General features: G+C 36.6%; 1 protein-coding gene across 1 annotated transcript; it reads left to right on the top strand.

Moving 5' to 3' along the window:
- Positions 1-1,077: 1,077 nt before the first annotated feature.
- On the top strand, positions 1,078-23,722 carry Smp_078930 (sodium/chloride dependent neurotransmitter transporter, putative; the record flags this gene model as incomplete). Its single annotated transcript, XM_018789541.1, has 12 exons — positions 1,078-1,207; positions 1,837-2,089; positions 3,583-3,667; positions 8,171-8,305; positions 10,096-10,199; positions 13,019-13,256; positions 14,940-15,077; positions 16,118-16,217; positions 17,451-17,551; positions 19,839-20,024; positions 22,065-22,125; positions 23,670-23,722. Coding segments are annotated over 12 exons (1,584 nt in total), but the record flags the coding sequence as incomplete, so codon positions are not given.
- Between the last annotated feature and the right edge of the window lie 618 nt (positions 23,723-24,340).

Genomic DNA, 24,340 nt, shown 5'->3' with positions numbered 1-24,340 from the left:
CACCCAACTGTGTCACAAGACAAGCCCTCACATGGAATCCTGAAGGTCAAAGGAGAAGAGGAAGACCCAAGAACACATTACGCCGAAAGATGGAGACAGACATGAGAAGAATGAACAAAATTTGGATAGAACTAGAATGAAAGGCCCAGGACAGAGTGTGTTGGAGAATGCCGGTGGGCGGCTTGTGCTCGATTGGGAGTAACAGGCGTAAGTAAGTAAGTAAACAATTACTAAACCATTATTTTAATCATCTCAACACAACGAGATTTATTTGTGGCATAAATTCGTAGGTACTAAAACAACAACCAACTGGTCAAAACAGATTGGATAAATGCATTATGAATTACTTATGTTCAAAATGTTACGTTTAGATATGCGAGGGAAACGAGGAAAAAAGAATCCCAGAAACGATTTATTTTAGTTTTTATACAAATTTCAAAAAGGAATGAATTCAATAGTTGAATTCGTGAGTCGATTAAAACGAAACTGAAGGTCCTAGGTTCGGATCTCGCGAGGCGGGATCGCGAATGCGCACTGCTGAAGAGTCGCAGAATAGAACGAAACAGCAGTACAGCGCTTCCAGGTTTTCGATGGTGGTCTAGCTTTAACCGACACATGAATTCAACTATTAAATCACTACGATCTCCACAAAACCTACTTCAGATCAAAATGAATGACTTAAATTTTTTTCTCACATAAAATGTACGATAGAAGTATCTTTATGGTAAACAATGTCTGGTCACACAATATTTGAAATTTCTAAAATGTATTATTTTTGTTTGTAAATTCTTACTGAACGACATATAGACAGGTAGAGACTTATAAGCAAAGATGAATGGTGGCTGGTAACGGAATCCAGGACGCACGTTTCGTCCTAATTAGAACTCGTCAGCAGAATGTACCTGCATCTCAAAGTTGATGTTCACTCTTGAACTCGAACCCAGCACCGTTCGCCTCAAACTAAAATATTATAACTAAAACAATGAAAGTACTTAATCAAATACAAACAATCTAAACCATTTTGTTAAAAATAAAATCTTTTTCTGTATTCTGTTTTGTTCTTTGATTTAATTAGGTGCTTTCCTCATTCCTTATTTCATCAGTGTATTCTTAGCTGGTATACCATTATTTCTATTAGAAGTAACTGTTGGACAAGTAACACGTCGTGGAGTTATTGCTGCATGGAATATATGTCCATTGTTTCAAGGTAAAAATTGATAAATTTTATGAAATGATATCTACATTGATTCATGAAAGATTAAAATGAGCTCAAACCTTGATTAAAATCATTGCTGATAATATAAGAAGGGGTTTTGGGGGATATTATAGTCATTTCAGTAGTTCAGATCATCGGTGAATTGAAGATAGACCACCATAGAAAACCTGAAAGCACTGGATGTCCGTTTCATCCTATTGCAGGACTCTTCAGCAGTGCGCATCCACGATCCCGCCTTGCGAGATTTGAACCCAGAACCTGTCAGTCTGTTGTGAGATAGTAACTCACTGAAGACAATGGTCGATGGTTGCTCAATTACGTGGATTGGTTGAAGTTAGACATTAACACCGTTGGATGCCAGCCGACTTAGTGGTCTATCGGTTAAGTGCTCTGGCGTGAGACTGGTATGCCCTTGGTTTGAAGCTCGCGAGTGCGGGATCGTGGATGCTCACTGCTAAGGAGTCCCATAATAGGACGAAACGGCCATCCAGTGCTTCCAGGTTTTCCCTGGTTGTCTAGCTTCAATGGACTCATGATCTAAACTCTATATAACTTTAAATAATTATAAATAAGTAGTTATTTATGCACTACATTTGATTTTCATCTTTGTTGTTTTCAAGGTGTTGGTTATGCATGTACAGTGATTAATTTCTTCCTCAATTGTTATTATACTGTAATAATGGCATGGGCATTTCATTATATTTTCTCATCATTTACAAGTCAATTACCATGGACAAGATGTGATCAATCATGGAATACACCAGCATGTCGAGTTTTCACAAGTCGGCCAATAAATTCAAGTACAATTGAGAATATTACACATAATAGTAATCGAAGCTTAATAACAGTCGATGCAACTACAGAATATTGGGAGTAAGTACATGAGATTGAATGGATTCTATGAACAGACTTGTGAATGATTGGTAGGCTAATCACATAGTTTTCGGAGTAAGATTTAGGTAACTGGCCGTTGTTTCACTGTTCAAAACATCAGTAGTGTCTTTGAATCGGTTTAAGATAAATCATTCGACATTCTAAGACGGCATGACTTTGTGAAGACTAATAATACTAAGATTTTATGTGACTAAGATAGTGAAACTTATTGACTGGTCTCCGTAGTCACTAATTATCAAGGTCTTTGATAATACATTAAGTGATTGATGAAAAGTGGACAAATCGAAATGGACATTTATGTAATAAATGAGTCAGGAACTTTTGTATTCACATTTCAACTCATTGTCTCAATACTTTAAACCTATTTGAGATGCACCAATGGCAGAATATGATATCAGACTGGTTAATCTGACAAATTACTACCTAGCATATACTTACTTACTTACGCCTGTTACTCCTGGTGGAGGAGCATAGACTGACCATCAACATTATCCATCCAACTCTGTCCTCAACAATCTTTCCCAGTTGTTCCCAGTTATTATTTATCCTTTTCATATCAACTTCCAATTCCCAACGCAGTGTGTTCTTTGATCTTCCGCCTTTCTTTATCCCATTAAGATTCCAAGTTAGGGTCTGATGATTTCCTCGAATCCGATATATATATATATATATATATATATATATATATAAGTGAAAACTGGAAAACAGATCCCTGAAATTATAGGATAAATTGCTCAGTCGAACTATTCCGGTTATTTAACAGCATGAATCGAAATCCTAAGTGTATATACACTGAACATCAACTTGACGATTAACATTTATTTAAACACATAAACATTAGTACTATGAGGCACCAAATATATATGTGCCCCGTAAATTATTCGATTTGTGTGGGCGTTGGGATACTGCCCGGTTGCCCTAAATGAGGCAGGTAGTTTTCTTAGGGGACATATCCCGAGTCTTTGACCTAGAGATAAAATCCACAAGGCAGTGAAACAACGTCGGGAGATGCAGTCACATGATAGTTGGTAATCAATAACTGGTTCATTCGCCATTTATTCCTTCAGAATCCTGGAGTCCATGTGCACCATTGGTTTGGAATCAAGGTTTTCCCCTAGGTGGATCCTCCATATCCACCAGCCCGATTAAAGCACCGGACATTCGCTTTTCGTCCCCTTATTTTCATAAACAACATGGGTGCCGCGAGAAGGCAGTGAGTATAATTTCTCTGGCAGAGGTTGTATGCGCGTGGCCATGTGAGAGAATTTCGAGAAAGAGGGCGGACCCTCCCCACTCTCGACCTTAGAAGGGCATTTGGGGGTGATGTGGAATAAACAATCAAGCTTATATTATTAGATAATAAATCTTTGGTTTTTATAATGTACTTTGATTTCTATATTGGTGAATTTCAAGTTATATCCTTCAGTCGAGGTACACCTGCACATTTCAAATTTTCTTTTTTTCTTCAACAGACGTCGTGTACTGCATTTATCAGATGGTATACATGATATTGGTACAATACAATGGGATTTGGCTTTGTGTCTTCTTCTCACTTGGGTAATTATATATTTATGCATATGGAAAGGGATTAAAACATCAGCCAAGTTAAGTAATTAATGATCTTTAGTATTGCTGATTAGTATGATAGTTTATGTTTATGATTAACTTATGATTGAATGTTTTCCAATGAATGTATATAAATATTACAGTAGACAATCGGCTACAGAACCAATCGAAACCAGCATATTTACAACTGAAGAACATCTGGAACTCAAAACAATTGTCAACCAACACCAAAATCAGAATGTTCAATACAAATGTCAACACAGTTCTATTGTATGGAGCGGAGACGTGGAAAACTACGAGAGCTATCATCCAGAAGATACAAGTGTTTATTAACACTTGTCTACGTAAGAAACTTCAGATCCGTTGACCAGACACTATCAGCAACATTCTACTATGGGAGACAACAAACCAGATTCCATCCGACGGAGTAAGAAACGAGGAAAAAGGGCTGAAAGTGGATAGGACACACATTGAAGAAATCAATCAACTGCGTCACAATACAAGCCCTCACATAGAATCCTCGAGGCCAAAGGAGAAAAAGAAGACCAAAAAACAAATTACGCCGAGAAACGGAGACAGACATGAGAAGAATGAGCAAAAGTTGGAAAGAACTATAAAGGAAGGCCCAGAACAGAGTGGGTTAGAGAATGCTGGTTGGAGGCCTATGCTCGATTGGGAGTAACAGGCGTAGACGACTGTTAATAAAAACTTGTATCTGCCTGTAGCTCCTCCGGGGGCTACTGCAGGTCACAAGCCCACACAAAGAAGGAGGGTCGAGCATGGGATTAGTGACCTCATCCCGTAGAAAACTAACTCGCTTAAAAAACGCTAACCAGAAAAAAAATTTATTCAAACAACCATTATGTAGTCATATACAAAATTCTATGTAACCTAAAAAGGGAATGAAAGTTAGGTAGATAAAGATGATATTTAATACCATGATCTGTAAAGGTTTGAATTGTTCCATTGTTAATATTCCGAATTGAATTTTGATCATTGTAGCGTGATTACATTGCGGTATTTCGTATAGAATCTACATTTATCTGTAAAATCTGATCAAAATTCAGTTTTGAATGTTAAAAAAACACAGTTTAACTTAAACCTTTATTTTAGTTATATGAAGATCATTATCCGTTGAACATCTTATCGACTATCCAGACATAGTAGATCAAGTGAATAACGCGTTAGTCTTTTGAACATCAAAGTACTAGGTGGGAGTTCCATCCTGAACATCAACTTTAAAGTTTAAATATACCCGATCGACGATTCTCAATAAAACAAGGTCCACTATCTGGACTCAATTACTGATTACAATCTATTCATTTGACATACTGATCGTCTTCAATGTTCTATCGATTACACTAGTTGATTTCATACATATAAGTTTTACTAGTTGTTAATATGTACTATATGAATTCATATTATACATTTTGTTGATCTATTCTATTCGAAAAATTGCTTCATAGCAATAAGTTATTCACTATAGAGCCCCCAAATACCCTGGTACGGTCGAGAGTGGGAAGAGTCTGCTCTCCCTCTCCAAATGCTCTCACATGGCCACGCGAATATATAGCCTCTGACACACAAGTCCTACTCACTGCCTTCTCGTGCCAAGGGTGTTGTTCACGAAATTGAGAGGACGAAAAGCAAATGTCCGGCGCTTTAACCGGGTTGGTGGACACTGCGAGTCCACCTAGAGGAGTTGAAAAACCCCCATTCCAAACCAATGGTGCACATGGGCTCCATCCAGTACCCTGAGGGAACAAATGGTGTATCAATCAATCGTTGATCACCGGCTACCATGGTACTGCATCTCCTCATGATGCTACACTGCCTTCTGGATCAGACTATTAGGTCAAAGGCTCCGGGTATGGTCCCCTATGAAAACCACCTGTTACAGTTTGGGCACCTGGGTAGTATTACAGCCCTCACACAAATCAAATGAGATTTGTGTGGCGCATATATATCTGGTGCCCCTTTGTACCAATAATTATGTGTTTAAATAAATAATAATAATAACTCACTATAGAACTCAACAGATCTAAGATAATCAACTATTTCTAATTAGACTGTATTATATTGTATAGTAGATTATTCTGTACATAACTTGAATTGTGTTTCTTTTTTTTCTAAACGTACATAGATACTAGTTCAGGTTTAACATTCCAAATATGACCATATGTTCCGTTTTTTTCAAAAAAAGACAACCCATAGTAACTAAAATGTAAATGTAATCTGTACTACTAAGGTACAACAGCTTTTTCAGACTACCCAGGTCATTATAACTTATGATAAGAGAAAAATTTCAAAATTTGACTAAATAGAAACGTTTAATAAGCTAATTCACTTTGAACGATGAATGCCAGTGAATAGACTTATGAATAGATTCGTTGACTTCTTCAAGTTAAATCATATAGTTGTTGTTTTACTGAAATCGACAAGATGGCTGATATCTGCCAAGATGACCTTCTTGAATATCTGGACTATCTGTTCCTGTCATCTAGATACTTCAACAAGTTATCTATTTCCTTGTATTCTTTTTAAACATATCATTATACCTAATAGTCACATAACCTAATCAAGTGAGTTTGTGAAAAGTTTACGACTTTTCGTTGTACAAGTTACAAAAAAGTCTAATCAGAGACATCGTTGGTTGCTGGCAGTGTGGTGTGGTCTACTTATATCTTCATAAGTAGTATATGGTGATGGTCAGACATATAATGTATTTTGGCATATGATCGATAAGGAAAGAACTGAAATGAAGCGCGATTGGTAGGGAAATGCATAAACAATCAAATTAAAGAAGACAGACTGATATTTGCAGAAGGGACAGTGAAGATTGAGATAATTGATTGTTATTTTGCAAATTAACTGTTCATTGTACGGTTATCAGAATTTAGTGAGATAGTCTGTCCCCAGTCGCGTTTTGTTCACTTTATTTGGTATCGCTGCCAACCAGGAGGTGGAGGGGAGCTGTTCTGCGGACGCCGCTGTGGGCTTGGAGTCGAGGTACTGGTGTCTTGATTAACAACCTCAATAAGCAGAAAAAAGTGTCATAACTTCTGGCCTGGATACCCTGTTAATGTGTAACATGATAATACCGCCAATTAGAGAGTAGTGAATTATCGACCGGACCAATGATGCATAAAACAAGTAAGAACAGTACAGAGTACTTATCGGTCCTGCTTTCTGCCTAGCCCAACCAGTTAAGTCCAGAACACCAGTAACAACCTCTGCAATATGAATCATTATTCTCAAACATACTGGGTTTATATATCAAACAGACAGACCACATCGTACCATAAAATAAGAAACAACATTTGGACAAGACTTAGCCAAATGTGACTGTGAATAGGGGGAACAGTAATTAATTCACTAGGGATAACTCAAGAATGGTAAATCGTACAGTAATAGTTTATGGGTCAAAATGAAGCTTATCATAAGTGGGACATGGATATGAATAGTTTAGTTACTTAGCAATTATGCGATAAAAATATACTCATAGTACTAGTTCATAAATGGATCCCAAAAGTTACCATTCATTATTCTTATCGGGATATATAAAGAGTATTCATTATTCAGGTATCGATTCCTGAACTGCTAACACCTGACTGGCGATCACTCAGTATTTATTGCTAGGACCGATCAAGAAATGAGAAACGGGAACTTGTTGAAGTAGTTTGTACTGAGAATTCTATATTGTACCGAAAACATAATACCGAATAAAGCCAATAATAATGGTATATTAGCTACAGTCCCAGTACTTAGTACAATTTGATAATTCAACAACAGAAGTATCATAAACCTATGTGGTTGTCTCTAGGGTTAAATTCGATGTTTTTCTCTGTAAATGTTCAACTCCTATGACACAACTAATTCCATTGTAAAGAAATCCATAAGATTTATTTACTATTCTTCATTCATGTTCCATTACTATCTGATCACTGATCTGTTCAGTAAAGCTTTACAGGAATGATGGATAGTGCCAAACAATGGAATCCAGGATGCGCGTTTCGTTCTCTTTAGGACTCATCGGCTGGATGTACTGCATCTCAGACTTGTTGATGTTCACTCTGAGACTCGAACCCAGTACCTTTCGCTTCAAACGCCATTGCCTTGTCCATTTACTTACTGACTTAAGACAATATCGAGGTAATCCTCATAGGATACACATAGGCCAACAAAAGACTGATCGATTGCAGTTCTAAACAGCAACAGGAAGAGACAAGTAAATAACACCAAAAAAGTTCACAAGCCCAGAACAAATTACTTGTCAGCTGACTACCGACTTTCCCATCGAATCATAAACGAGTGGAACTCATTATCTCAGCACGTGGTTGAGGCTCCATCCGTCGACTCTTTTAAAAGAAAGGTGGATCAGCTGAGAGACCGTCATTGGCAGGACTAACACAGGCCATCAAGCCTCCTGTCCTTTCCAAACTGAAGCTGAAACTGAAGTGAACTTATACTTTCTTCTTGTTTTATTTATTCTAGATTATGTATGTGACCGCATTGTTGCCTTACGTATTCATAATTATTCTATTAGTACGAACTGCTTTACTTGATGGTGCTTCAAATGGATTAATTCACTATTTGAAACCGGATTGGTCGAAATTAACTGATATGACAGTAAGTGTTGATATTAATCGCCTGTACTCTTCTCTCCTTATGTTACGTTAACTGAAAGTTGTAAAATAGGGGATGGATACTTAAACGAAGTTGTTTCCATGGTAACTATTCAAATTCCACTGGAATCATTGTCAAATGAATTATTGTTCAAGTTAGAGCGATGCACAAACTTTCAAGAATCCTCATTGATATCATTCATTTCCAGTTTTACTTTGAATTACCTAAACCTTAAACTGTAAACCCGATTAGTTTTTATAACTGAAGAATGAAAATTAACTAAGGGTTAAAATGAAAAACAGGGTCATTAGTACAGTTGTCTACGCAAAATACTGAACTAGCACTGGCCGGATACTATCAGCAACAGCCTTCTGGGGGAGAAGATAAACCAGCTTCCAGCTATAGAGGAAATTAGGAAAAGACGTTGGAAGTGGATCGGACATACATTAGGGAAATCACCAAACTGAATCACGAGGCAATCCCTAATTTGGAATCCGGAAGGGAAGCGGAAACGAGGAAGGCCAAAGAACACACTACGCCGGGAAATAGAAGCAGATATGAAAAGGATGAATGTTAACTGGAAAGAACTGGAAAGGACTGCCTAGGACAGAGTTGGATGGAGAATGCTGGTGTGCGGGCTATGCTCCTCCACGAGGGGTAACAGGCGTAAGTAAGTAAGTAAGTTATTAGTACAGAATACTTGTGAAAATTGTTGAATATTTCAGTTTGTATCACTGACTGACTGGTGTTAGACTCAATTGAAAACCAAAGAACAATGGATAAAGATTTTATCCTAGTATGTGACATTATTTATCTACAAAACGACCAAGGATAGAGTCCGAGATGAGATGAACATTATTGACGTAAAATTGCGCACATTATACTGCAGGCATATCCTGATTTTCCATTTATCCATCAATAGAGAAGTTCATAAGTTGATCTTTTCATGAAGTACTGTGATGAATAGTTAAAAGATTGCCTTGTGAGTTTTTCTGTCAGTACTGACGTTCATTAATGAAAATTCACTTGTTTGAACAAGACAAACACTTCTGTTTAATAGATAACTATATTACATTCCATAATTAGTTTTACTTACACTCATGATAAGTTTGTTTGATGTGGTTCGCAATGTCCAAGGAGGATCTGATGCAAGCGTAAAGGAGAGGATTGTCAAAGTAAGGACAGTATTCCTACAGTTGAATAACATATCGAACTCAAAACAACTGTCTGTAAGCCAACATCAAAGTCACAATCTTCAATACGAACGTCAACATAGTTCTACTGTACAGAGCTGAAACGTTCAGAAATACTACAACCATGATCAAACAAGTACAAGTATTTATAAACAATTGTCTACTCAAGATACTCAATATCCGTTGACCGAATTCCATCAGTAACAACCTACTATGGGAGAGAAGAAACGATTTTTAAGTGAAAGAGGAAATTAGGAAAAGACATTGGAAGTGGATAGGACATACACTTCAGAAACCATTAAACTGTATCACGAGGCAAGTCCTAACTTGGAATCCTGGATGGAAGCTAAAAAGAGGAAGGTCAAATAACACAGTGCTACGAGAATTGGGAGCAAATATGAAAAGGATGAATAGGAACTAGAAACAACGGGAAATGATTGTCGAGGACAGAGTTTGATGAAGAATGCTTATGGTCTGTCTATTCTCCTTCATGAGGGATAACAGGCATAAGTAAGTATACTCATGATAAGCAATCTTTTATAAGAAGCTTTAAAATGCCTTTAAATTGACTTACTCTTCTTAAAATAATTATGATTATAGGTGTGGTCTGATGCAGGAACTCAAATCTTTTTCAGCTATAGTATTGGTTTAGGTGTTCTAACAGCATTTGGTAGTTATAATAAGATTCAACATAATTCTTTTCGGTAAGTCAACGCTTAAAATACTTGAATATATTGATTATTTTATCTGTTTATGGTATGACTTGTCTTTTAGAAATCAATGGTTACTGAGCATGAATATTCATCATTGGTTTACGTTACTTCCTTTACTGACACGTGTTACCCCTCGTGTGGATCGGCAAAGCAAGAGCAGCATATTTACAACCGAAGAACATCTGGAACTCAAAACAATTGTCAACCAACACCAAAGTCACAATTTTCAATACAAATGTCAACACAGTTCTATTGTATAGGGCGGAGACGTGGAAAACTACGAAAGCCATCATCCAGAAGATACAAGTGTTTATTAACAGTTGTCTAAGCAACATACTTCAGATCCGTTGACCAGACACTATCAGCAACATTCTACTATGGGAGACGACAAACCAGATTCCATCCGGTGGAGGAGGAAATGAGGAAGAAGCTCTGGAAGTGGATAGGACACACAATGAGGAAATCAATCAACTGCGTCACAAGACAAGCCCTCACATGGAATCCTGAAGGTCAAAGGAGAAGAGGAAGACCCAAGAACACAATACACCGATAAATTCAGATAGACATGAGAAGAATGAACAAAAGGTGGATAGAAGTAGAAAGGAAGGCTCAGGACAGAGTGTGTTGGAGAATGCAGGTGGGCGGCCTATGCTCGATCGGGAGTAACAGGCGTAAGTAAGTAAATTACACCTCATGGAGGAGCATAGGCCACACACCACTATTATCCATCTAACCCTGTTCTAGGCAATCCTTTCGAGTTAGCAATTATCTTACATTTAGATGCTTTTAACTCTTCTCCATATGAAATATAGTTAGTAGATAAATAAATGAAGACAAAAAAGTTTCAGGAGTTATACTTAAAGGCTTTCCAGCTACAAACCAAGTACCTTACAGGGTCGTTTTAAGTGAATGATAAGAAACCAGCTATCGTTTAACATTTAGTATTTGAAAAAATATCCCTTCCAATCCAATTGTGATTAAGTTGTACGACTGAGTGTTCATTTACAACTTTTAATAAGCTTCAATACTGATAATTACAAGATTTAAGTTTTGGATACTGAATACTGCCTTCCATTGTATTTCTATGTATTTTATTAAACAGGATGGATTTTTGGAGTAGTCATTACTTCTAGTTCATATTTAGAATATCACACCCTATTGTAACCTATGGAAACCTGAATTTTGAAAAACATATAAGTATAGTGTTTGTAGTAGATTGGTGTGGTATTTGGTGGATCAGATTCACGATAAAAAGTCTTGGATTTTGACGCGAAACTCATTCATCTACTTGGCTAAATAGCATTTTGGCATTATAGTTGATGTCAGTTCGTGATGGAAACCCTAAATCTAATTCCGCCTGTCGCTCCTCCGGGGGCTACTGCCGGTCCCAAGCCCGGGTAAAGGAGGAGGGTTGGGCATGGGGTTAGCGACCCCATCCCGTAGAAAACTAACTTGCTAAAAAACGCTTACCAGAAAAAGTAATTTCTAACCCTAACCATCAACTGTAAATCATAATTCTATTTCCTCACACTGGTATATAACACTCATATGGTCGCAGTTAGTGGGTGGATATTCTCAAGGTCCTTTTAACGTTTCTCAGAGGTCATCCATAAATTATAGTCTCATCATCGTTGGTGAAATTTCGCTGTTTTAAAGATAATTTAAAGCATTCACTGATAACAGTATACGCTCTCCAGAATTCATGAGTTGAATGATACCCCGTAGCTGATTATCATTTTTCGATGTTTCAACTATATAAGTAAAATTATCAAGTGTGTGGCTTTTTATCGAAGTGTACAAAAAAATATGATTAGTTCCTATGATGTAAGCTCTGATGATATTGTCCAGGACAGCATTGAAAGATAAGGTAAGATGGTGGTTGGAGGTGGTCAACAGGAAACCCTGGACCCGGGTTTCGTGCTACTTGGCACTCGTCAGCAAGGTGTACCTGTAAAATTGAGGGAAGTGGTGCTCCCTAACGGATTCGATTACGTGTCACTCAGCTTCACAGTCAGAGACGTTACCACTGAGCTATTCGGGCCGCGACCGACCTCCTGTAGGACTGAGATGTGATCACAATTAATTGATCACTGAGTGGTGATCAAATGATCGATAGCATTCGATCAGCACTAAGAAGGACTTGACACGCATGACATTGATCACCACCCAATGATCAATCAATTGTGAGCATTGAAAGCTCTTCAATTAAGTCGTCCAGCTTAGAGAACACATCACTATCAGAAGCATCCATTCAAGTGTCAAATCTTTTTCATCTTAGAAATTGTATGAAGAAAGCTGGTCATTCAGAACGTTAACCAAACTCTTTCATCAAGTTTTTATTGATTCACATCATAAATTTGTCCTAGATATCTGAAATGAATAGAAATATTAGATGGGTTCCGTGAGGAAATGTGAACAAGGAATAACGAAGATGATGTAATAGAAAGATGATAATACTAGATTATGTAATGTGAATAATAACAATAGACTTAATATGGATACGAGAACATGTCCCAGTATAGTTCTACAAGGATGAGAGAAAAGCAGTTACAAGTTCCATACTTGAATAATTAATCGGCTGTAATCATTCATCATCATCATCATCATCATCATCCAAATCATCATCATCATCATCCAAATCATCATCATCATCCAACTCATCATCATCGTCATCATCACCATCAAAGTTGAATGACTACAATGAAGATTTGTATATCTGGAGTTAAACTGTCATACAAACCTCAATAATGGTGATATTCTTCTTTATATATTATAACTGTACAATATATATTATATACATCATATTTTAGAGATTGTTGTTTATTTGCTCTGGCTAATACCTTCACTAGTTTACTATCTGGATGTGTTATATTTTGTACACTTGGTTATATGTCATATATATCAAATATACCATTGAATCAAATTGCTGAATCTGGTCCTGGACTTGGTTTTATTGTATATCCTAAAGCAATTGGTACAATGCCTGGTAGTCCATTCTGGTCAATATGTTTCTTTATTATGATTATCCTATTAGGTATAGACAGTATGGTAAGTGAGCATAACATTACTTTGGTATCTATCTATCTATCCAGTATCATTGATGTTACATTATACTTACTTACTTACTTACGCCTGTTACTCCCAATGGAGCATAGGCCGCCGACCAGGATGTTACATTATGCTTTAAATTTATTAGAAAGAATAATTATCTTCAAGACCGAGAAATATTGCTGGAAAAATTAAGTATATTTAGAGTTGAAATTATCGGATAACACCTTTTAGGTGATAACAGTCATTATTTCCTGTTTAACCATTTAAGTAATTAGAAATATTGGAGGGCCGTCTTATCCTAGTACGGTAATCCTCAGCAGTGCGCATCCACAATTCAACATGTGGGACTAAAACCCAGGACCTATCAGTCTTGCGCGCGAACGCTTAACCTACAAACCACTGAACCGGCATTCAACGGTGTTAATCTTTAACTTCAATCAATACACGGCAATGCGTGAACATCTACCACTTTTTTCGGTGGGTAACTGCCTCATGTCTGACATGGATGAACTCTACTGGTCTAACACTGATCCATCCATGATATCAATCTGAACTCAACAATCCCCACAACATTATGCTGATATTTATCATGTTCTCACTAGTGACTAACCTCGACATAGATTTCCTGGAGTTCTAGTGAGAAGCCGTCACCGATGGAGTTCAACCGTGTCATAAATAAGATAGTTACCCACCGAAAAATGAGGTAGATGTTCGCGCATTGCCGTGTATTGATTGAAGTTAAAGATTAACACCGTTGGATGCCGGTTCAGTGGTCTATAAGTTAAGCTAGGACAAGACGGCCGTCCAGTGCTTCCATATTTTCAATGGTGGTCTCACGTCAACCCATTCATGATGTCGATCTAAACTTAACAATCTTCACAACCCTGTACTGAGGATTAAAAATATGAAGTTCTAGAAAAATATTTATGAAACACTCTTCTATTTAAGGTGAACTTAATTGTGAAGTTTTTTACTTTACTCTCAGTGATCAATAAACGCCGTTAAAATTGGTCGTCTTTAATGTCAATCTCGTATTAAGCTGATGTATGTATTCCAAATAACCAATGTTGTCTGTTCTACTATGCTGGATTTTACTATTCAAGGCCACATTCTAGCTAATTATTTAGATCATCAACAATGAAGTTGTTACAAAAATTAGTAGCCTATAATCACTCCAAAACATCACGAAACCTAGGTTCAAGGTTTCCTATCGAATATCTCCGACCATCAAACATTTCAACATAATACATAGGATATATGGTGACTTAGACTTGTGACCACATTGCAACTTGATCGACAGAATTCGATTTATAGAAAGAGGAGTAAACAAACGTAACATTGGTCACTGCTCGGAGGTCAATCAGTTATAAGTATATCAGTCCTATAAGAAGTTAGACGAGATCCAAATAGCTAAGTAGTAATACCTCACTCTGTGAAGCTGGGTGACACAGGATCAAATCTACCAGTAGTACCAGTTCGCTGTAGATTACAGGTGAACCTAAATGACGAGAGCTAAGTAACAAGGAACCTAGGTCTAGGGTATCCTGACGACTAATTACAACTACCCAACTATTTTTATTAGATCCTGAACTTCCTCTCTTCTAACACTTTACTGTTTTTCCATCATACTTTACCAGTCAAATTGATAACTTTTTTGTTTCACACATGCTTTCTAATTAGTTTGCTGGAGTTGAAGGTTTTATTGCAGCTGCAGGAGATTATTTTCCTCGTGCTATGGCGAATAAACGGATTCATTGTATATTTGTCGGTTGTGTATGCATTGCAACATATTTAGTTGGATTGTCGATGGTCACTAATGTAAGTTGATTTACTTTTTCTTTGTTGATCTCTACTGGAATTTTGAATGAGTTTTCAATTTACTTAGTTATCTAACAAAGATAAATGGAGTAAATTAAGGGATAACTTAAGGCAATATTAAACTAGAGTTGGATCTGTGAATTGTGTTAGTTAACAGTGAAGATACGACCGGTATTGTAGTTTTGCAACTAGCAACCAGTAACAACGTCTATACTCGAAGCGTCCCCCAATCGGTTAAAATCAGAAGTCAGATGCGAAGAGATCGGAGAGATATATTTGATGCGTTATCAATATATCGAGAAGCGTTTGCTCTAATCTGGTTAGTGAACGTAGGAGCTGTTTCCCACGCTGAGTCGTAACGTGATCTGGTACGGATGCATGGCCGAAAGCCTTCAGTTAAACAAGTCCACTTAAAACAATGTGGTCAGCATCCAATGTCGAACACTTAAAGAGCTACTGATTTTGGGGAATTATTTACAGCTACGACAGAGTCGATCATAGATCTAGATCCCCATAAATCACTTGTGAACGTCTCATCTTTTTCATTTTATTTTGGAAATTTGAACTCCTCATTTTCGCGCTAAAGGTGCCCACTGTAGCCTTCAGTTTTTATTTCCCACTTGGAAGGACCTTAAATGCCATTGGTTTGTTTCCTCTTTTAGAACTCTATGTTTTTAGCGTTTTCCGAGGGCATTTTTGTACTGTGTATGTATGTATGAGTTGTTTGCTCATCGTTTGTTCTTCCGGGATGCTTGTGTAATATATATATTTCCGCAGTTAAATCTGGTCTTCTTACCTTAGTTAGAAGGACTGGAGCACAGTGGAATAGCTTAGCTTGTCCTGTTGTAGTGTTGGTGACTTTAGTTGCGTTTTAGGGTTTTAGGTGATATCGTAATCTCTTTAAAAGTGGCAAGAAGAAGGAAGTTTGGTGTGTAATCTTCGTACTGTCATTCAACCGAGTTATCTTCACTTCATTTACCTTGTCTTATATTTCATCAGTATACAATAACACTTCTCTTCATTTATACATTTTTCTACAGGGTGGAATGTATGTGTTTCAACTATTTGACTATTACAGTGGAAGTCGTATCATATTAATTGTAGGATTATTAGAATCATCAGTGATTGGATACATTTATGGTAAGTTTAATTACAGTTTATGAAAAGAAATCAATTTTCCCGAACAATTGTTATTATTTATTTTTGTATTGGTTGTCTGAATGTTACCATTGATGTTCAAGACTGTAATTGATCAGTCTCTTATTACCATATGTGCATCCTGTGGGGATTGTCTCCATATTGCCTTGAGTCATAAGCATGCCAGTACATCCAACTGACGAGTTTCAAAATAGGACGAAATGCGCATTCTGGATTCCACTGCTAGCCACCATTAATCTCTGCTTATGAATGTCGTTATCTACCAACAATAAACTACATAGAACCTGACACACCTATACATTAGGCAAAGTCATTATGATACATCAGCACAACGAGCTTAATTTATCCAGATCAACACCGAAGTAATACGAGTATATGTGGCAGAAAAAGAAAAGATTAGCCATAGATAATATGATTAGAGTAGAAAGAACTAGTTCATGATTTAAACAAAAACAGAGAATGAATCCATTTGTACCATTGAAACCAATTCTTTTATACGAGAAAACTTCTGAGAACAAGAAATCTTGGACAACTGAGAAACGGACCAAACCTCTTATAATACTGTATTCTGTTCCTTGGTATAATATTGTCATGAAATGTCAAAACATATCAATGGCATGTAACAAAAGCCATGATAACTTCACTAACGGTAACCTCACTACATATCCAAGTTTCAAGTGTCCACATATGTATTACAATCCATAAGTAGTTTGTAAAACACTGACCCGACCTAATACCTACTTCTACATCAAAATTAACCTGCCAAACTCATGTGTTCATAAGAATTTGCTTGCTTAGAAACCCGATTCACAGTTCAACTTGATCATCATCCGTTTGTTTCTTATTTTTCAGCAATTACATTCATCCGTCAGTAGTTGAAGAAGTTGGAAGTTACATAGTATACACTATTATTTATTTTTAATGGTTGAGATCATGAGTCAATTGAAACTAGACCACTATGAAAAACCTGTAAGCACTAAACGACCGTTTCGTCCTATTGTGGGACTCCTCAGTAATGCGCATCCACGATCCCCCACCCGGGATTCAATCCCAGGGCCAAGGAGTCTCAAACTGGGACGAAACGATCGTACACTGCTTCCAGATTTTCCATGGTGGTCTAGCATCAATTGATTTATAATCTCAATCAAAAAAATTTTGGTTACACATATATCGATTATTATTATTATTATTATTATTAATTTTTGAAAATTAAAGGTTATAAACGAATTTCAAAAGATATGAAACGAATGTATGGATATTCATTAAAATGGTTCGCCTTCTTATTCTGGTGTATAACAACACCATTGTTTTCACTTGTAAGCTACATTTAAATGTATATTGTTGGTGTTTACTTTGCTTTTCTAAACGGATTTCATGTTTATTGGATTAGTGACTGAGTTAGTCATTGTAAACTTTATAATGTTGTATTCATGGAACAAGACCAAAGTTAAGGCGAAAGAAATCCAACGTTTCACTTGACAATCTGGTTTAAGCTTATCATGATTAGTATCAGAAGGGGTTTTGTGGATATTATAGTAATTTTATAGAGTTGAGATCATGAACCGATTGAAGCTGGACTACCATTGAAAAACCTGAAAGCATTGGATGATCATTTCGTCTTATTGTGGGACTCCTCAGCAGTGCGCATCCACGATCTCGCCTCGCGAGATTCGAACCCAGGAGCTATCAGTCTCTCACGCGAGTGCTTAACCTGTGGACTACTGAGCGGGCCGGCATCTAACGGTATTAATGTCTAGCTTCAACTAATCCACGAAATTGAACAACACATCACAATAAACCTATTAAAATTACTGTAATATCCTTATATAAGTCCCACAATGTGTCTGTGGAGATTGATTGCTCCGTAATTCTCATTGCTCATATATCGAACATTCATTCTAAATGAGGGAGAAACGCAACCTGGTAATTACAAACACGTCCTCAATAGTGAATAAATTTTAGATGAATTTCTAGATTTCCTATGAATGACCGTATTCAAGCTATCCAATCTATAGTGGAAATTGGATGGATAAAGAAACTTTGATAATCAGATTCATCTACCATTATTATATTTTACTGGATGACTTACAGACACAACACAAATACTGATAGGTGGATGGAGCTAATCGGTTGGTTGACCTATATCTTAGTATTGTACCATTCGGCAACCACCAGTAATGTGCATACATAATCTTGAGGTAACTGATGTTCCCGGTGAGATTCAGTCATTCATCCTAAACGGCGCAGGATCTTGTGTAGCTTCCTTCAAGTCCTATCCTTTAGATGATACCCTTTTCGAACAGAAATGATTTGTGAATATAAAGGGAGTTATAAAAAATGTGACGTGCGATAATGGTCTTTCCTCTAGTCTTCCTGTTCTGATGAAGTTATTTGTTCATTGATTCTGGGTGAAATAAGTAAGCTTGATTCCTTAATCAAAGTACATCTTTGGCTTCTATTCTCTGAGCTCTTCTTAAAAGGGGGATACCTACACTAGAGTAGATGGACATGATCAAGGTCTCTTCTACACGAAGTTTTCATTAACCATCAAAATCAGCTTCCAGTAGTTTATGGGTTATGGGAATCAAAATTATAAAAATAAACAGCATTATACCATATAATCTATTAATTATATAACGTCAGTGAGATAGGATTCTGTTGTGACTTTATAAAAGAACAAGGCCGTATGCCGATTTGTTATGTCTATAAAATAAGAAGACCGTATCCAATTCGTTATGATCTTATGTCCGGCTTCTAATCACGTGAATTATCCACCAATCGAAATACGACTTATCCAATCTTAACACTGTGCCAAATCAATGACGTTCGACCAGTATGAACAGTTTAGCGACCTTATTGGGCTCTTGTCCTCCTAGCCCTTGCGATTGAACCCAGAACACCAACTACAGCTTCTGCTATGCGAATCATTTATTTCAAGCATACTCGGTTTATATATCAGACAGACAGACCACATCACACCATAAAATAGAAAATAATGTCTGTACAAGATCAAGCCAAATGTGGCTGTGAATGTGGGAAACAATAATCAATAAACTGAATATAATTTAGGGACGGTAAATCGTACAGTAATAATTCATAGATCAAAATGAAGCTTATAATGAGATGAATATAGACATACACCATCTAATTACTCAGTAGTTATACTATAAGAATATATATATATATAGAATAATAGTCCATTCATAGGTCCTGGGAGTTACCCGTACTTATGTCTCCTCTGGTATATAACAGATTCTATCTGAATCAAGTTAATCATCGGAATGTAACTATATTTGTGTTGTATCCCATGGAGAATTATGAATGGTAACTCTAAGGACTGATAAGTACTCAAGACTACTCACACAACGTTTGTGTATCATTGCTCCGATCGATAATTCGCTCTTCTCTCATTGGCGGGAATCAGCATTTCCGTATATCAAACAGGGCACGCATGCACGCACATACTCACACGTTATAACAATTTGTTTATCATGAGCCCCTGAAATAGAATGAACCATCAACTAAGCAATATTATTTAATCATCTTTATTTTTGCATCAATCATCTCTACTACTTTTATTGTATATTTTCTCAACCATTCTAGGCTCTTTTCATTATCAGCGTTATTGTCTATGAAGAATTAACATATAAACGTGCTTCATTATCTCAACCTTATCATTTTCCAGGATGGGCTGTAAAATTTGGTTGGCTTATGGCTAGTTCTAGTATATTTCTTATACCAATAGTTATGATTATTAAAATTCTTAAAACATCTGGAACATTTTTACAGGTAATTAGTTGATCGTTTTGTTTTAGTAGTTGCTCATTGATGATCATCAGTTCATAGATTGATAACGATTGCCTAGTAACAAGTCTGATCACAAGTCAAACCTTAATAGTTTTACTTGATTGTAAACAGTTGAATCATATCACCAATGGTTACAAAATAGGGATGACAGAAAGTATCAATCAACAACAACGAGGATCTTCTCTTTGTTTGTTTCATAGTCTGATTAGTTTCATTTCTACTCGAAGTTTGTGCTGATGATGTCATTCAGAAGGGCGATGAAAGCTCCACAACCACACCATCCAGGTCAGAAAACAAAACTCCATCAAAAACTTATTAATTTTCATAGTTGAGATCATGAGTCAATTGAAGCTGGATCATCATGGAAAACCTGGAAGCACTGGACAGCCGTCTCATCCTATTGTGAGACTCCTCGGGAGTGCGCATCCATGATCCTGCCTTGTGAGATTCGAACCCAGGACCTATCACTCTCGCTCGCGAACGTTTAACCTCTAGACCACTGAGCGAACGGGCATCCAACGGTGTTAATGTCTAACTTCAACTAATCCACGAAATTGAGTGACACATCGACCATTGTCTTCAGTGAGTTGATATCTCCCAACACACCTGGTTGAACTCCACTGGTCAGTGCTTTTCACTAGAACTCCAGGAAATTCATCTTGAAGTCAATCACTAGTGAGCATATGTTGATTATTATCAGAAGGGGTTTATGATGATGTCGTTCAGAATAACGATGAAAGCTCCGCAACCAAATCAGCCAGGTCAACAAACGAAACTCCACCAAAAACTTATTCGTTTATTTTATTATTAGACTAATCAATTTTCTCTTGTAATTTCTGATTAGTCAAGGAGATTTGTAAAGACCTTGTGGTGGATCTCAGCAAAAGAGCCTACTCAATATATAACAATACGCAAAGTTACCAATAATATATCAAAAAGAATTAACACTACAAACCTAAGAGTATGTCTATGAGTAACACAAAAGGTAACAAATTGTACTTACAATACAAAACGGTATACTTACTTACTTACTTACGCCTGTTACACCCAATGGAGCATAGGCCGCCGACCAGCTTTCTCCAAATGAATGATTTTTCTGGTTAGCGTTTTTTTAGCGAGTTGATTTTCTACGGGATGAGGTCGCTAACCCCATGCCCAACCCTCCTCCTTTACCCGGTATACTGAACTACAAAATGGTAACAGTTGTTATTAAATGAATGTTACTTGTAGGCTGCTCTCTGAGATAATAACCATGAATGAGTTTATTTGATTAACAGAGGTTCCTCTTCACGTAATGGCACCAACAACCTAATGAGGTAGATTTAATCCGATAGTATTATTTAATAATGATCCGTGCCAAAACTCCAACGTAGTGTGGGAAGGCCTAAAAGGATGTTATAACACTATTATAATCTTCAATCAAAGGCCGTGGTCAATAAAGCAGAAGGAGAGAGAGTGAAGATAGCGTTTATAATTCAAGAATCACAGCAGTGTATGTATGTTAGATATAATCAAACAATTATATAGGCTATAAGCAAAGATGAACAGTGGCTAGCAGTGGAATCCAGGAAGCACGTTTCATCCTATTTGGAACTCGTCTGCTGGATATATCTGCATCTCAGAGTTGATGTTCATTTTGGGACTCGAACCCAGTACCTTTCGCTTCAAACGCCATCGCGTTATCCACTCAACTACTGAGTCCTGTTAGCACTTGCTCGTGTAATGAGGTGAAGTTTGAATTCAATTATACACGTTTATTTACCATTGATACATTGAAACAATAGATATTGAATATAAATGTGGGGTTACATATAAAGTGTGACAAATAAGGATAAAACATATGTGATCTTTATTTTCGGTCGTCATCAAAAGTCCCTGAGTATACATGTCACAACCTACATTACATACAGACACGTAATCTCAATGATTTCTAAAATGGAAAAAGTACCATTTCATAAGTGTCTTTTCATTCTGTGACATCATTCAATTTTAACTTTCCTATTCTCTTTTCCCCCAATTAAGAGGATTAAAAAATTATGTATCCCTATTATTGAAAATAATGGTGAAACTATAGAGACTATAGGTAAGTGTCAATCAATTGATTTTGATTTTCTGGTACTTCAATCTGGATATGACACTTTACGTCTAACTTTAGTAGAATGTTTTGAATTTTGGTAGCTTTAAAAGACCTCCACTTCTAAGGGGAAGTACAGAATACGATGAACAGCTTCAATACAACTAGAGGATTTAGACTTTGAAGATCATCTAGTCCTTCTATCACATACAAATTTAGGTCAAAACAGACAGTGTAGCGGCAGTCTCTACACCAGTAAGCTTCAACATGCACAAGAAAAAAACAATATCTTCAAGTATAACATGAGGAACTCCAACCAACCCAATCACATCTGATGGAGAAACTTTGGGACAGGTGTAAAGTTTCACGTACCTAAAAGCATCATCGATGAACAAGGAGGATCTGATGCAGACGTAAAGGCCAGGATTGACAAAACAAGTCCAACATTCCTACAGTTGAACAACATACAGAACTCAAAACAACTGTTTGCAAGCCAACATCAATGTCACAATCTTCAATATGAATGTCAATACAGTTCTACTGTACGGAGCTGAAACGTGGAGAACTGCTACAACCATGATCAAACAAGTACAAGTATTTATAAACAATTGTCTACTCAAGATACTCAATGTTCGTTGACCGGATACCATCGGTAACAACCTACTGTGAGAGAGAATAAATCGAATTCCAGTTAAAGAGGGAATTAGGAAAAGATGCCAAAGGTGCATAGGACATACAGTTCGGAAATCATCAGGCTGTATCTCGAAGCAAGCCCTTACTTGGAATCCTGAGGGCTAAATGGGAAGAGGATGGCCAATGGACAAATTGCTACGAGAAATGGAAGCAAACATGAAAAAAATGAACATAAGCTTGAAACAAGTGGAAACAATTGTCGAGTGAGTGGTCTATCCTCTTTCATTAGGGCGTAAGCAAGTAATTAACTCTTAGTTGACTGCAGTTGAATGAGAATCAATGAAATATAGGAACTTAATTCTTCGTATACTGAATCAACTGAGTTAATGATAACGGAATATAGTTTTCCAAATATGAAGATTTCCAGAAAACATATATTTCATTCATTTGAATATTAAACCTTCACTTATAATGGTTAATAAGGTTGATTTTTTTTTGGTTTTCAACTAACTCTTTCTAAAATAACCTGATAGTTATTCAATTGCAATTTTAAAGTGTAAACTGGTTAAATCAATCAAGTCAATAGTAAGATGATTAGTTAACCAATACCCGAAGTTTGTGCTGATGTTGTCGTTCAGAAGGACGACGAAAGCTCCACGATCAAACTATCCAGCTCAGAGAACAAAACTTGACCAAAAACAACTGTGTCACTTGAACATCCCTTGTTTCTATTGGTCATGATTGGGTCTTAATTTATTTATTAGATAATGATATAGACCACCATAACAACTACCGGTTATAGTATCCAAGTGAATAACTACTTTTCATGTATCTATCTACTTGATAACACAAAATACCTTATAACTATGTTAAAAATGATTTTTTGTGTTTTGTTTTGTTGTTCTAATCTTCGTTCATAGAATCCAACGTAATCGGGAACTCAATGGATGCTGTAGATCCTGTAAACAGTTGACATTATCTCTTTTTTTTTCTTCTTCTTTTGTTATATTAATCGTTAACCCAGTCAACTTTTTCTATCTCAGTTCAAAGGTTAATCTAATGATTTATTGAATTGAATAGATTCTATTCTCATTCACACTTTATTATCCCATATAAGTAATTTTGTTTTAATCATAGTTCTTATGTAATCATTTAAAGAGATCAATAAATTTAATACAAAGAATACTCTAGTAACAAAACTGGGAATCTGTTGTAAATTTAATGTTTCACACTTCGTTTTTTTTTAAAAGTCATTTGGTGATGTTTTGTAACTTTCAGTATAAACATGAGTATTCTTAGTCAATAAATGTATACATGTGAACAAATAACGCACTAAAATTAACTTTAACTACGTTTCTTCAATTTTATCCAGAGATATTTCCTGGAGTTCTAGTGAGAAGCAGTAACCAGTGGAGTTCGAACCACGTCAGTTGTGAGATATCAACTCACTGAAGACATTGGTGAACGGTTGCTCAATTTCGTGGATTGGCTGAAGTTAGACATTAACACCGTTGGATGCCAGCCTGCTCAGTGGTCTAGAGGTTAAACGTTCGCCCACGAGACTGATAGGTCCTGGGTTCGGATCTTGCGA

The sequence above is a fragment of the Schistosoma mansoni genome (genome assembly GCF_000237925.1).
Source record: "Schistosoma mansoni, WGS project CABG00000000 data, supercontig 0134, strain Puerto Rico, whole genome shotgun sequence".
In the NCBI taxonomy this organism is placed as follows: Eukaryota; Metazoa; Platyhelminthes; class Trematoda; order Strigeidida; family Schistosomatidae; genus Schistosoma; species Schistosoma mansoni.
The sequence above is the reverse complement of the archived record's forward strand: the minus strand, read 5'-3'. Positions and strand labels throughout refer to the sequence as shown.